General features: G+C 26.2%; 3 protein-coding genes across 3 annotated transcripts; 2 read left to right on the top strand and 1 right to left on the bottom strand.

The window, feature by feature from the left end:
* Nucleotides 1-2,250: 2,250 nt before the first annotated feature.
* Nmd3 (60S ribosomal export protein NMD3) lies at nucleotides 2,251-5,682 on the bottom strand. Its single transcript, XM_017902463.1, has 11 exons — nucleotides 5,628-5,682; nucleotides 5,263-5,397; nucleotides 4,441-4,591; nucleotides 4,245-4,379; nucleotides 4,044-4,152; nucleotides 3,796-3,946; nucleotides 3,401-3,543; nucleotides 3,159-3,310; nucleotides 2,817-2,932; nucleotides 2,558-2,740; nucleotides 2,251-2,446 (listed from the first exon to the last, which is right to left on the bottom strand). The coding sequence occupies exons 1-11, from the start codon at nucleotides 5,666-5,668 to the stop codon at nucleotides 2,251-2,253; spliced, it is 1,512 nt and encodes a 503-aa protein (XP_017757952.1). The 5' UTR covers nucleotides 5,669-5,682.
* An 892-nt stretch (nucleotides 5,683-6,574) lies between these two features.
* On the top strand, nucleotides 6,575-7,560 carry LOC108549137 (mediator of RNA polymerase II transcription subunit 14). Its single transcript, XM_017902394.1, has 4 exons — nucleotides 6,575-6,629; nucleotides 6,726-6,906; nucleotides 7,185-7,317; nucleotides 7,426-7,560. The coding sequence occupies exons 2-4, from the start codon at nucleotides 6,758-6,760 to the stop codon at nucleotides 7,558-7,560; spliced, it is 417 nt and encodes a 138-aa protein (XP_017757883.1). The 5' UTR covers nucleotides 6,575-6,629; nucleotides 6,726-6,757.
* Nucleotides 7,490-16,138, top strand: MED14 (mediator complex subunit 14). The gene is made up of 16 exons (XM_017902404.1): nucleotides 7,490-7,545; nucleotides 7,636-7,941; nucleotides 8,029-8,687; nucleotides 8,775-9,142; nucleotides 9,241-9,663; nucleotides 9,753-9,896; nucleotides 9,986-10,129; nucleotides 10,445-10,617; nucleotides 10,736-10,930; nucleotides 11,077-11,340; nucleotides 11,416-11,662; nucleotides 12,002-12,372; nucleotides 12,455-12,613; nucleotides 12,685-12,954; nucleotides 13,070-13,333; nucleotides 15,692-16,138. The coding sequence occupies exons 2-16, from the start codon at nucleotides 7,747-7,749 to the stop codon at nucleotides 15,854-15,856; spliced, it is 4,041 nt and encodes a 1,346-aa protein (XP_017757893.1). The 5' UTR covers nucleotides 7,490-7,545; nucleotides 7,636-7,746; the 3' UTR covers nucleotides 15,857-16,138.
* Nucleotides 16,139-16,638: the final 500 nt, after the last annotated feature.

The raw sequence follows: 16,638 nt of genomic DNA, 5'->3' as shown, positions 1-16,638 counted from the left end.
TGTATATCCTTTTATTACATATGTATTTGTAATAGCTATTCATCTGTTTGTGATTTGTGGGCTAATACACCTTAGAAGAAAGATATCTAAAGGCATGAACTATGCATTCAGAGGTCCTTTCACTTCTGAATTTTTGTTATAAAATATACTGTATATACGAGGTCAAACTCTTATTTGACCATAAGAACGTTGCGAACATTTTTATTCATCCATACTTCCCGATATTTTGAATTAAATATAAATATTCCTTCTTCGAAACATCCTTATTATTCTGAGACATTTTTTATTTTTATTTCCATGTCTAATTAATCTACTATTTATGTTTTCTATATCTTTAATCTTTAGAATCTAGTGACAATGAAACATATCGTTATATTTTTCATCTTATTACATACCTCACTTGAATTGAAGTCTTTATCTACTTCAATGTTGGTTGTTGTAATACATGTATTTTTGCAGATTATTCGATATTTTTTAGAGCATTACAGATAAAAGGTAATATAATAAACTATATATAGTACTACTATAATATTATGCTACGCTATATAGCATTTACAAATCTCGTGACTCGTAGCAATCGCAACATTCCGTAAAATAGACAGAAAAAAGATGATATAAATGGAATTTTTTTTTCTTTTTAATATTACTAAGGAATATACATGTTTTCATCTCATACGCTAATGATTGTCAGTGCAGTCTGTGTGAGATAAAAAAATTAACAAATATACGTACAGGGTATACGTGTTAAGTCCTGTCACCATTTTTTAGGCTGTCTACATAATTTTCATACAAATTTTCAGATCCCCTTCATTAGCAGCAACCAGCCACACCAGAAATTCTAGACGTTTGTACAAAATTTTCGAGTTGAAGGTCATTTCAACGTCATAGTATAGTTGAATTCCCCTCGACGTCAGCAACAATCCTATGACATCAAAAACATATAGTACCATTTAAAAAAGTCAAGGTGACTTTGACCTTTTTACGTAAAAAACATTTTTTGAGATTTAAGAATATGAGATAGACCATCAAATACTAAAACAATTTCATCCGAAATATTTTTTAATTACTATCTATTTACTATCTATCTATAGTATTTAAATACTATCAGAAATGCCTAAAAAATGGTGACACAACTTACATGTCGCGCTAGTAACTTTTACAGGACGTATGTATGTATGTATACTATGGTAAAGTATATTTTTTATCATAACCCTTTATCGTAACCCTTTATGACAGAACGTTTTTGTGCTAGAGAAAACACGAAGAAATTTATTTACTTATTTATAAACACATTTGCATGTACGTTGTCCCTATTATGAATGACGATGTTTCATGCATTGCTCATACGCCACAATATTCAAGTAATAATAAAATACAAATAATTTCCAAATCATCTCCAAGTGCGTTAAAAGGTATTGTGGAAAACGATCTAACCAAAAATCAACTTTATCGAATTTAGACTTTATTTATTTAACAATAGGACTCTTAACTTTAATAGTGCTGACAAATAGTACTCTTTCGCCTCCTCAATCCTGGATAAACATATTCAGAAGCTTTATTAAGTATAATATTATTGTATTGGTTTCTGAACCGTTATGGATAAGGCATTCACATAAAGTCTGGTGTAATAATTTTATTATCAAAATCGAAAACATAATTGAAATACTTAATAAATTCTTAATAAAATTAAAAAAGATAATGAAAAAAATGAAAATAAATTATATCCTTAATTGAAGTTGGAATTTTTTACTAAAAACATTTTGTAAACTAAAAATGTTATAAATGTTTGAAGAACAGTATAATGCAGTTTTATTGTTTTAGCTTAAAAGAGTCAAAATGCAAAATAATATGAAATTAACATATTTATGGGTAATGAACAGAAATTAGAAAAATTAGTCTTATTGGTTTCAAAGTCATTGAAATAAAAATTTGGAATCAGTCATTAAAATTAAATGCATAATTTATTTGATGAACTGTTTTTAGTTACTAGTTACTATTTTACGTATTTTGGAAACTCAAAGTATTAAGATAAAGACTAATTCAGAGAAAACAATTTACTTATATAATGATATAAGAATAAGATATAAAATAAAATATATTTTAGTACTAAAAGTACTATATATTTTAGTATTAAATATTAAGAAAAGATAATAAACATTTATGATAAGCCTTTTAAACATTTGAAATGTCATTAAAATATGTTTAATAAAATTAATAGCAATTCTTATTATAGTTTTATTAAAATTATTATTACAAAATATAAGGTAGTTCAATATCATCAATAGCAAGATCGTTAAGCATTTCCTCCAAAGTGACTTGTGGACAACTAGAATCAGGTAATTCGTTAGTATCTACTGGAATTGGTTTCTTATGATCTCTGAAAATATTTATATTTTGTCTCATTTCTGGATCTTCTTCAATATCTTCCAAAAACTCAAAATAGTCACTAAAATAAATTACAATATAATTATAATCTTAATCTTTTAATAACTCTTACTATATTTCTAGCTTTAAACATTTAAAGAAACTTTTATATTTAAAGAAAAAATTAACTTACTTATTATCTGCAGTCATACTGTCATTATCTTGTAACATATGTTTTAATTTCCAAGCTCTCATCCGACGACGTGCTACTCTATCATATGTATAAACCTTCTTTGTTAGAATTATATCTGGTACTAGGTCTTTATTCAGCATGTCAAAATTCTCGTCGTTAATGTTACTTTCATTAAGAGCATACCTGAACATAAGAATTACCTTTTAATTATTTATTTACTTTCGAATTTGTTATTTAATGTTTAATTTTTTTTCCATACCCTAAAACAGTATCACCAGGTTTTAAGAGATGACCAAGATGAGTACGTGTATGAATCAAGTTATCATTTATTCCTAAATCACAACTTCTAACTACCCATACATCTGCTATTCCATGCTGAAAATAAAAAAATTACTTTAATTAAAAAATGAAGTAGAATATCATGAAAAAAAATTCTCTCTGACCTTTTTCTAACGATTATAATAATAATCTCTATATACTTAATTTTATAATTATTAGCTTGCTTTTATTATAAGATTTCATTTATAAATAAGTGTTTTTCTCTTGCAAGAACTATATTTGATAAAGAATATTAAGAATATTAAAATTATTTCATACGTACTTTATTTGAAATAGTTCCTTGTCCAGGAAAAAATTTTCTGTCCTTAAATTTAATTTGCTCAATATCCATTACTATGTATTCTATTAATTGTTTTGGATTACAAATACTATTAAAAGCATGTCTCCAGAAAAGTGTAGCATTTAATTCTGCAACTGAATAGATACATAACATGTCATGAATAAAATTTTAGTTAAATTAAGTTTTAAATGAATAAATATTAAATTTTAAAAAAGCACACCCACTTTGCCCAGTCGATACATCTATTAGATGTATATGATTTGTAATTTTATGTACCAAACAAATTGGATTTATTCCACCAAGTTGATGACTCAGTTTTCTTGAAAGACATACTACACTATCCTTTGATATTGGAACTATTTCCACACTATAGAATAAACCATAACATATTATATAAAAAGAAATTGTAATATATAAATAAAATTATATTGTATTGGTTTAAAGTAAATTAAATTTATTTTAACTTTTATATGATTTTATCATATTTTCACATTACTGTATAAAAAATAATTTTGATTCATGAAAAAATAGTTAAATAAAAATATAATATTTAAAATATTCCTGCTACAAAATGTAACACTTTTTTTTAAATCAATCTATTAATACACATAAATTTTACCTGTATGTAAATTTATAATTGTAGATATTACTATGAATATCATGTGATATTAGTTTTTTAGAATGATCATAACGACATGGTATAACACTTGAAAGGAAATCGACCAATTTGCGTGCGGTTGCTTCATTTGCAAAAAAGAAATCTAAACCCTCTGTAAAAATACATGATTATTTTAAGATTATTATTATTAGTAATTAAAAGATTAGAAATTTATTTTCTAAGATTTTTAAATAATTCAAAGTTATTACCATGAATAGGTTTTATGCCCAAAGTTTGTTCATGTGCCTTATATTTCAAAATTAATTGCTCTAAATAATAAAATGTCTTTTTATTTGTCGCTTTCTGTCGCACTTGTACCTATTACAAGTAAATTATTAGTTTCATTACAAAATAAGTGTAAAATGTAATAAATTATTCCTATTAAGAGATAATTAATATACAAGCTTTACCAAAGCACGCCAATAATCTTTTGCTTCTATTCGGTGACAATCATTACACATTTGATGATTCACGGTATATTCAACTACAAATATTTGTTGCAAGATTGCACCACTCATAACTTCAGCTTGTACTGTTAGTTTTACCTGAAGATATAATATAATAATGAAATAATTTTTTGGTACAATATTATTAAATAAAAAGTACCTTCAATCTCATAGAATGAGGTTCTGTCCATACAAATCCAGCATCAATTAATTTCACTCGATTTAAGCTTTTTAATTTTTTTAAACACAATGTAAGTAACTCCCTAGATTCTAATGCTGCATGAATCCATTCACCAGGTGGTTGTAAATATCTAAAGAAAATGTTAGTTTCTGAGTCTTATAATTAAATAAAGAAATATATGATAATATAAGATGTTTTCTTATTTCACGATTTTCTTGAGGAAGGTGATTGTAGAAATATAAAAAAAATTAAGTACTTAATGCTAGTCCCTTTGTGAAATCAGTGTTAGGCATCAATATTTTAGTATATTATAGCAGTATAAATTACATGTAGATGTAATAGGAAATATAGTTATAATACTATATTCTTAAAGCATTAACCTTAATGTGCGAGTCATTTAGATCACTTTATAATTTTGTTGAAATAAAAAAGATAACAGTAAAGTCACAATAAAGTTTTAATAAGTATTTAGAGATAATAAGTGTATATGAACTCAATCATCAACAATACTATAGTAATTCTTTATATTAAAAAGATTAAAAATTATTATTTAATAAGATAAAAAATATTAATGAATAGCATTATTTATAATATAAAATTATAAAAAATGTTTAAAATAATCAATGTTCGGCATACACAATTGAAGTTAAAAAAGCAGTTTTCAAATATGTAACAAATAAAATTATACATTTTAAATATTTACTGCAACTTTAAGACTTAAATATTTTTGATATTACGTGTATAAAATATTTGTCTATTTTATAAAATAATTATAGTACAACGTATAAATTATGTTATTACCTTTCACAGCCTTTACAAAAATGGATTGTTGCTTGTTTTGGAATGTTTTCAGTAACATCAACTTGAGTTCTTAAACATGCCACACACATATTTGCTGGATTTGGTTCAATATTAATACCGCAAATACAACATAATCTAGAAATTGTGTATTAATCACATTTTTAATCACATGAGATAACATTATGTAGTCATATATTATTTAAATATAAATAATACATTTAATATATAAATCATATTAAACAGCCTATTTTAATCATTTTCCAAAAGTCATAAATATGACGAAGTTTAGATTAAAAATTAAATTATAAAATTTATTTACTTTGTATAAATTGTTGTTAAATTTTATTGAGGTTATAGTTACTTACATCATAGATTCTTGTCGAATAGGTTCATTCAATACATCCATTATTTATGTTTATTTTTATACAATATTTTATGAATAATTTTGTTTAATTCAGTAGAATTAATTGAATTAAATTAAAAATATGGTATTAATAATACCATATACTATTTAATTGCAAACACGTGAAATTACTAACTTCAGGTTTAAAGCAGTTCATCTAGATAAATTATCATCTATTATAAACTTTCGATACTCATACAGTAAGAAATTATAATTTTAAGCCATTGTTTAATTGTCTGAATATATTATATAAAAAAATTGCAATAAATATATTATCTTTCATATAAATTGGTATTGCTATTACAATTTAAATAAAATTTAAAAAGAAAAATAAATAATATTTTAATATCAAATTTTCCCAAAAATCATATTTATATAATATTTGAATTTATAAATTTTGAATGTATATCATGTTTTAAAATAATTTATGATATTTCAAAATGTTTTTATAATAAATTTCAATAATTAAGTTCTAAAATTCTTCTTTTTCTTATTTTTACATTTATATTAATGAATGCAAAAATAAAATAAGTAGAATTTATATATTGTTTTAATTGAATTTTTTATTAATACATTTAGATTTGTATGAATTTAAAATATTTGAAATATACCATAATTTGAATAAAACATTACCAAAGTATCCTATCTAGTTTTCTAAAGTTTGTGATGTATTTCAAAAGGAGCTGCTTTCACTCACTATCTTATGATTGTAGTGTGTACGATCGAAAGATAAATGTTAGAGGTGAGAGTATGTTCATTTAATATCAGTTTCTTTTTTTATTTACTTCTCATTATTAATATATTTTTATTTTTGACAGATATATTATTATAAAAATGAGTAATCAATTTTGCTCTCATTTTTATGCATTCAAATAATTATTTGTAATTTTGTTGCAATATATTGAAGTTAATTAATGTAAATCAATTGACAAATATTAATACTGCAATAATATAGTATCATAATGTATGTATATCATATATGACATAATCTACAAATATTATATTTTTGATATCCAAGTTATTATTTATAAACATTTATGTTCTAATCAGTTTAATTAAGTTTTAGATTTGTTAATTATAATATAGTATAAAATGGCTCCAGTGCCTTTAGAGGGACATCAAACTCCTGTAACCAACAATATCCCACAGGAAGGAAATCGTGGTGGTTCTATTTCCCTTGGCATGCTTATTGACTTCATTATACAACGTACTTATCATGAACTCACAGTTTTAGCTGAATTGTAAGAAAATCTTCATATATTTTTTATTAATTAAATTACAATAAACTTAAATAAATATTTATATAATAAAGGTATTAAATAATAATAACATGAGAATAATAAAAGTTAACATATTGAATATAATTGAATATATATTTAATTATATATCATAAATATATTATAATATGTCTGATACATTATTAATAAATGTAGTAGATTATTAATATATCTTGATATAATTTAATATAAATTGATAAAAATCATATAAATATTTTTTTACACAAATTATATATTTACAGATTACCTCGGAAAACTGATATGGAACGTAAAATAGAAATTTATAACTTTTCAGCCAGAACTAGACAATTATACGTACGCTTATTAGCATTAGTTAAATGGGCTAACAGTGCTTCCAAAGTTGATAAATCTGCGGTATATTAAAAATTAATATATTTACATTTAATTATGATATTTAAAAATTTTTTAATAACTGGTATTATCGTTAAATGATTATTGACTAATGACATTTTTTTTTGATAGCACATAATGGCCTTTTTAGACAAGCAGTCACTGCTTTTTGTTGATACAGCTGATATGCTTGTTGCTGCAGTAGAGGTTCTTACAACTGGAACATATAGTCGTCTACCAGCATGCATAAGAGTAATTTTAATATAATACTATTTATGAAAGTGTTAGTAAATAATTTTTTAAATTATGAACTATTTATATAAATATATGTTCTTTTAATAGGAAAGAATTGTTCCTCCAGATCCAATTACACCAGCAGAGAAAAGAAGTACACTTCAAAGATTAAATCAAGTTATTCAACACAGATTAGTTACTGGAAATTTGCTTCCACAAATGCGCAATTTAAAGATTGAAGCAGGAAGAGTAACATTTCTTGTGGAACAAGAATTTTCAGTATCACTTACAGTAATGGGAGATGGTCCAGCAGTACCTTGGAGATTATTAGAATTGGAAATTTTAGTTTCAGACAGAGAAACAGGAGATGGAAAAGCTTTGGTGCATTCATTGCAAACTCGTTTCGTACATCAAGTATTATCATTTTTAATAAATCATTGTACTATTAAATTTGGTTTTTTTAAACTATGCAATATTAAGATAAATAATTTTAATTATAAGGTGGTCCAGTCGAGGTTGGCAGAAAGTTCAAATCCATTATCTGAAGTTTATCATATCTTACATTATTTTTGTCAGTCACTCCAATTAGAAGTACTGTACTCTCAGACATTACGATTAATACGAGACAGGCTCGATGATCATATTCATGTGGATGAATATACATCAGGAAAATGTCTTTCTGTCTCATACTGGAGAGAATTAACTAGTAAAGATCCTCGATCAGAGTTGGGATATAAATTAACAGTGCAGGTGGATCAACATGATCCTGCAAGACCTCTTGCAATAGTACATGTTCCATCCTTAGGTAGCAAAGAAAGTGAAATAGCAGATAGAGCAATTAGATCAGATCAATTATCAATGGAATGTCTGTTAGTGCATACAATATATGTACGTACTAGAAGTAGATTATTAGATTTGAAGCAGGAGCTGCAAACAATGTTGAAAGATGTTGAATGTACTTTAGCCGGTTCACCTGCAATTCTCTCTGTTCCAATTTTGCAACCTTGTTTAAGAGCAGAACATTTATTAGTTACTGTTGATACACATACTGGAATGTTGCAATGCCATGTACCTCAATATGAAGTTCCTTTGATTCCTGAATTAACTGCTGCTTTAAATGGTGATCATTCTCGTCTTCCAACTTTAATATCAGAACTTAGGTAATATTTTTTAAATTTTTGCTTCATTTAATTCCTTTCCACTTTTATTTTAATTTTTACTGCATCCTATTTTATTGGATATTACAGATTTTGGATAACACAAAGACGGTGTGAAAAAACACTACAACATCTTCCGGCAACTTCTCACGAACGTTTGCCAGTTCTTCTTCATCCTGATCATCCAATGTCGAAAATTAGTAGACATCGTATGTTTGTTCAACTTCACCGTCATCCTACAGTAATTTTAATAGTGGCATTTAAAGAAAAAGAAACTTCACCATGTGAAATTGAATGTTCATTTTATCTTGCTGTAGTAAAACATAGTTCTATAGAAGATGATCCTCATGATGATAGTATTGAGACGGAAATCCCCAAAATGTATTTGAAAGTTCAAAGTTTAATTGAATTTGATACTTTTGTTATAACTCATGGGCCTTTCACCAGTGTTGATAATGGTCAGTTCTTTAATGCATTATAATACTATAATGTAATAATAGTATTATATTTTTATTTAATAAAACAATGAATGAATATTGTATTTAATACATTACAGAAACACCTGAAACAAGTAGTGTTAAACGGAGAAGTACAGGACCTAGTGGAAGATCTGATGCCAGTATTACATTACAAAATAGAAGATCCAAACAACCTGCATATTTTATTCCAGAATTAGCACATGTAGTTGCACTTTGTGATGAAAGGATACCTTTTGTAACATTAGCACAAGAATTAACTAGAAGAGATATAGCTCATCAAGGACTTCAAGTAGAGGCAAATGCTACAGCATTAGTCTTAAAATTGGTTCAACTACCTGCTCCTTCTCCAGGAATAAGTACTAGTTGTGCCTGGTATGCTCTTCTTAAAAGATTACTCAGTGTTTCTATCAGAGTTCAGGGGAAAGGTATGGCTAAAACATGGATGGCTGAGTTTGTATTCTATGGTAGTCCTTTATCTAGCAGCCATCCAAAAGAACAAGGTAATTCAATAATGTTAAAGTATAAAATAAATAATATGTTCAAATATTCAAATGACCTATATGTAAGTAATTGATGTAATTTGTATTAGGATTACGAAGACCAGTATATTTTCAATACGAAATGGGTACAGCAGATACTGTATCACGCACAGTAGATGCATTGCTCAATGATTGGGCACAAATTGTTCATCTTTATTCTATTGTACATGATTTGGCAGAATATTTTAAAATGGGTATAGTTCGTAATTTTAATCAAAAATAATGTTAATTTAAAAGCTGCTTGTAATTCAAGTTATTAATTTCAATTTTGTATGTATTACAGAAAAATACAACCTACGCAATATGGTTAGTATAAAATCATACAACTATAGTAAATTAATTCTAACTTATGGCCCTAACCGTGGAGCTACTGTTACTGTACAATGGAGTACCAATGATAAAGCATTTAAATTGATTTTTGGAAAAAGTAAATATTACTTTTTAACTTATATCAATTAGACTGGGTGTTCTTTTCTTATTCAGTTCATATAATTTTCTAATAATTTTTGTTAATATGATAAAAAAGATTATCAATGAAAATTTATTATATTAAAGGCAATACAGAAATAAACATTCAGATCAATACAATCAGAATCATAAATGTTATCGATATAATATAAATAAATTGTCATTAGTAAATCACTAATTTTGTAATTAATGACTTATTATATATCAAAACTCAGTATACACTGGATTAATTTCATATATTTTTACTAATTTATAAAATTTTATTAATATGTAGGTCCAACTAGTACTACTACTAATGCTCATTCAATTATGAAAGAACAACTTGAGGCTCATTTGAACAGACATAGAAATTTAGCCCAACTTATACATATTCTTCATGAAACACTTCAACCTCTTACATCAATTAGCAAATTACCTACAATTCCACAACTTTGTGTTTATAATTCGGTATGATTATTAAATTACCTATTTCTCCTAAAATTTGTTCTATTTAATTTTTGTTTATTGAATATTGTATATATTGATATTATCATCTATTGTTATTATTTTATTATATCTTTTATAGAGACCTCAAGTACCAGTACAAACTTTCACTATTATGCCACAGTGTGTAACTCTAGTCAGAATTGCGTATCAAGGTATGTATTGTTTAGAACTTCGTCTACGAGGAAGTGGTTTAGTGAGCTTACGAGATGGAGCGTATAGCCGTTTTGATAGAAGTTACGTTGTAGATGAATTTACACCAACACAAGGTCTTAAGGTAATAATACCTAAATTTTATTTTTTATAAAATCTTTCAAAAAAATTATATATGGTTCTTATAAAATTTACTTTATACCTTATAATATAATATATTTTGTGTGATTTATTTATTTATTTTTATTGTTATTTGTTTTACTTGTACAGGCCTTTTTATCGAAATATGTGGATGAAAGTGCAGTTTCACGTAGAAGATCTCAATCAGAGGATGACAATCCTCCTTCTCCAGTGACAATGGATAGTGATGGTGGTAGTGGAAGTGGAAATGTAGGTTTTTTAAGTCACCATAGAAGTGGGCCTCAATCACCTGCACAACAAAGAGATGGATTAAGGTTTCATCCACCTTTAACTCCACCTTCTGGCAGTAACCCACACACTCCAGCTAGTCCACATACTGCTAATATATCACAGGTAGTTTTTATATTTATTTCAAAACTATATAAATCCTTAAGAAATTTTGTTCTTTTTATTGTTAATTTCCTTCAGACAAATCAACATCAAAGTTTTGGAAGTAGTCCAGCTACTTCTTTTAATTTGGCTTCACCACCATCATTACCACCAAATACACCTAATATGCTACCACATCCTTCACCAGGTTCTGGATTAGTTGCTAATAGTCCTCTAAATCCAATGCATGTTCCTAGTCCAGCTGGATTAATGCCAACATCTTCACCAGGGCCATGTAGTAATGTTCAAGTAGGACATTCTCCTGCAGGATCTTTCATGCAGACTGGTAAGAAATGGCTTTTACTTAAAAGTTTAAATTTTATTACAGTATAAGTTGCTTACAAATTATAGCAATAATTTACCAGTATTTGAATATAATATATGAAAAATATGTGTATACTATTCATTTTGTTTTAATATTATGTACTTATTTCATTAAATGTTTTTGTAATTAATATAAATTATAATATAATCTTATTTAGTGGGTTTATTTAGTGGAATGGACAAATAATAAATATTTATGATTAAAATGTCTAGAATAAATTTTTAATTTTTATTAACAAATAGTACAAATAATATAATTAAGACAAATAAATTTATAAGAAAAAAATGTTTATTTATTTAGGACACATAGATGGAAGTCCATTTCCATCTTCACAGAGTATGGCTTCTCCAGCAGCTTCTAATTGGCCAGGATCACCTAGTGTACCTAGACCATCTCCAGCACGTCCTGCACAGAGTCCAGGACATGCTGCCCTGCACAGTCCTCAAGCTTCGGATCATAAAGCTGGAACTCATATTTCAAGAGTACTTCCACAACGTTCGTGGGCAGGCGCTGTACCTACATTGCTAACTCACGAAGCTTTGGAATTGCTTTGTTGTCCTTCACCACACCCCTCTGGACTTCCTGGTCCTGATCTTTCACCACTTGAAAGATTTTTAGGATGTATTTATATGCGCAGACAATTTCAAAGATTTATACAAACTGATGATTGTGTACGAGTTTTATTTTTTACTTAATCTTGTATATTTTGGATGTATTATATATAAAGTTTTATATGAAATAATTTCTTTACAGTTAACAGCAATAAATAGTACAGAACCAGGAGTTGTACACTTTAAGGTAGAAAGTTTACAATGTCGCGTTGGTTTAAATCCACAACATTTGCAATCTCTTCATATAAAGGTACAACCTCTTCCAGAACATAAAGATCAATGGACACTTGAAGAATTACAAGTAATGTTTAATTTCATGATTAAAATTTTTCTTTTGTTTTCTCTTTCTTTTGTGCTATTTTTTTTTTACAGATTATAGAAAAATTTTTTGATACGAGAGCAGCTGCACCACCATATAAACCAAATACACTTTCTGGTTTTGGTAGAATGTTAAATGTTCCATTCAATGTCTTAAAAGATTTTGTACAAATTATGAAATTGGAATTAGTACCTGGATTAGCACAACAACAGCAACTTAAGTGGAATGTACAATGGTGTTTAAGGATTCCTCCTTCTGGAACACCAATTGTACCTACTGGTATGGCTGCAGTACTAGTTTGCAGAAATAAAATTCTTTTCTTTGTAAGTACATTTAATAACTTTTCTTGAAATCGAAATATAGTATTATAGATTAAAAATTGCTATTATTAATTTATTATACTATAATTATATTACTTGTTATCAATGTATGTTATAGTTACAAATAACAAGAATTGGATTGCCATATCAAGGCGAGACACCATCATTAGTTTTACCATTAGTTTATGATGTTAATACAAATGTAACACAATTAGCAGAAAAAAGGGATCCAAGTCCAGCTTCTGCAATGGCAGCAGCATCTTTACAATTAAAGAGATTTGCCGAATATGGTGCAAATCAGTCTGAGTGTTCTCTCTTTCCTGCAGTGAGAGATTTACTAGCTAACTTAACTCTTCCTTCAGAACCTCCAGTTATGTCTCAGGTAAGCAGATCATTTTATAATCTTTAAATTTCCAAAGTATTAAGCTTGGATTTCTGCAATCATGCAATTAATTTACAAACACTTGTGAGTGGTTGATAAAAACCTATGATGAATGTAACACTCATTGTTTGTAAGTATTTTTAAGGGTGAAATTAGTATTCATTAATTGATGGACATGAGGCAGTTGCTCCTCATTTAAAGATAAATAATCAAAAACTATTTATGTGTAAACTTGTAATATTGATTTCAGTTTTTGAAACAATTTTAAAAAACTATTTTCTATGATAGTTATAAAGAACTGAAACTGTGAAGATATTGGCTTTGGTTATGATTTTAATATCTAGTCATCATATCAGTTCTATGTGTGTTTCACTTTGTTATGTAATATAGACATAATAAAAATATAACATTCTATATATTTGTAGTAAAAGTATGAATTCTGCATACTATTGTTAATAGAATAATAATATTAACACTTTGCTGACTGGTCACGAGTATATTTGTGTTCTTACGTCAGAACACTAAGACAGACCATCAACGAGTATTATATATTATTATATTATTAAATATATGTGATAAATGCCATTTCAATGCATGATATATAAATGAAGTATATTAAAGTTTATTTCGATGCTTTTATCTTAGATTAAAATGCATAAAATTTTCCTGCCACAAGGATCGAGTTTGACTCGAAATTGCCGGTCAGTAAAGTGTTAAAAATAACTATACTTTGGTATACACATTAATATTTCTGTATTGATCTCTTTCTTTAAGTAGATATTTAATAATGTTTTATTCTGTTTGTATACCAATTTATTTCAGTAAAATTAGAAGATCAAATTTAAATAGAAATACACTTAATATTTATATTAAATTTTTTGTAGGTATACAAGATGTTTCCTATTTTCCTCCAGAAATTGTAAGAGCATAATCTGCAAGTTGAAATAAGACAAATTATTACATGAAATTTTTTCTGTAAATATTTTATCTTTGAATGCAGCTTGAAATATGTATTTATTTTTTTCTAACAATATATAAAGAATTAATACATTGATTTCATAATTCAGTTGCATTGCTTGTAAAATTCTTAAGAAATTTGGACTTCAAATTTATTGCAGTCGATATCCATTATGAACATAATATAATGCAATTGATTTCAAACCTGTATCAATATATAAATACAATATTTTGAAATGGAAATATAAACATTTAAAATGATTGATAATCGTATGATAAACTACGCAATGAAACATTCATAACAAAACTTCATATATCTTTTTTTATTTTTATATATAGATTATGCTCTTATGGGAAAAAATACATCGGTAAAAGTAGAAAATATCTTAAAATTATTGTAGGCACATTTATTTATAAAATTATTTTTGATAGTTATTTTGTAAAAACAACTAAACATAAGAAAATATGTTTATAATTTGTATCATACAATGCTGAACAAAAGTATTAACATAGTATGATTGTTATGATATAAATGCTTATAGCTATTAAAAATAATAGTTTGAAGAAAAATGTATAACATGTTTAACATATTTATATTTACTACCTATCCTAGTTTATTATGTAATAAATAGCCATTAGTTATATGAAATAATATGCAAAATAATAACAATATGTTTTTGAAGTATTTTATAAAAGAACAATAGTTTTAAAACAAAAATATAATGAACAATGTATCATTAACTTTTCATGTTTTCTATATTTTATTTATAAATAGTTGTAGTGAATTGTCTGTTAGTTTTAGTTATTGGAACATATGTCAACTGAATTAAAAAATAAATCAAGAAACATAAGAATACAATGATAAATACATATAACAATAAATAAAAAACTAAAATTGATTTAAAAAATCTTCTCTTGTAAGAATAGAACACTATTGTATTCTTAATATATAAAAGATTTACTCCATTCAGTGAACAGAAATTTAAAAGAAGTTCTGAAAGGAAAGGACTATTGATAAAATATTAAAACTATTAATAATTAGTTACAATTAATATTACTATGCCAATACTTTTGTTTATAAAATGTTTTAAGAACATATCTTTGTTATTATTTTGTGAATAGTTTTATTTATATTATGAATTTTTGTCTATATAATAAACTAGAATGAGTAATAAATAAATATATTCAACAATTTTTTCTTCAAATCTCTTTTTTTAATAACTTTGAGTATCTATATTATAAGACTCATTTTGTTCAGCATTGTATGTATTTTCATTTAATTTTTATATACAGTTTATTTTATTATATTGTAGCATGTAAAGTAAAAAACAGTAATACCAATGATAATAAGTTTCTTTTAATAACCATTAATTGTATGATTGTATGATTGAAAATCTATAGGTAGTTCCTTCACCAGCTGGTGGACAGGTAACACCAACACAACAGATACAAAGTCCTGCAATGCAATTGCATTCTCCCATGGCTGGAAATCAAGGTCCACCACAGGCACCATATGGAATTCAAGGTATGCCTCCAATGGGCATAATGGGTGGACCACCACAATAGGACATGCTTTACTCTCCTAACCCCCTCAGTTTACCGAATCAGTCGACCTGGATCAATTAAACCGAATTGTAATGTCCGTTTTATGAATGTATAGTTCTCTTTAATTTTTTAATACAACGGACCATTACGGGGAATTGTAGGAGAGTTGTTACATAGAGAAAGCTTATTTTGTAGAAACTCTTATTGTAAACTGTAGTTGTAAAAAGAAATTAATGATGAAACACTGTTTATAAGAACTTATATTCATTACAGAAACAGTGTTAATATTAGATTTGAGGATAGACGGACCAAATTTCATTTTTAAATAATTTAATAAATCAATGCAATTTGTTTTCAATAAATTCCATCTATCCTTTAATGATCTTATATCTTTATGTAATTATACATTATTATACTCAGGACATCGACTACAAGGAAAATTGTATTGTAAATCTTTTTATAGTACAAATCTCTCCCTACATTGAAAGATAAACTATCACAATATTAAACATTTTATAATGGTTTATTTGTTTTTTATGAAAGATTCAATCATTATGTTTTTCTATATTTAGACAATTATAACATTTTTCAATTTAGTAAATTATGGAACAAAATAATTATGGCAACTAAAACATTCTTTCTATTATAAAACAGTGACTGTGATACTAGTTCAAATATAGGATTAATGAACTTTATAATTAGACTATACAATAATAATTTAAGATTATTCATGTAATAAATATAATTCTTATATGTAATTTAAAGTTAAATTATCTTAATATGTTTGTAATTATATATTCTCT

This window comes from Eufriesea mexicana, unplaced genomic scaffold (genome assembly GCF_001483705.2).
Source record: "Eufriesea mexicana isolate 0111107269 unplaced genomic scaffold, ASM148370v2 scaffold1824, whole genome shotgun sequence".
Lineage (NCBI taxonomy): Eukaryota > Metazoa > Arthropoda > Insecta > Hymenoptera > Apidae > Eufriesea > Eufriesea mexicana.
The sequence above is the reverse complement of the archived record's forward strand: the minus strand, read 5'-3'. Positions and strand labels throughout refer to the sequence as shown.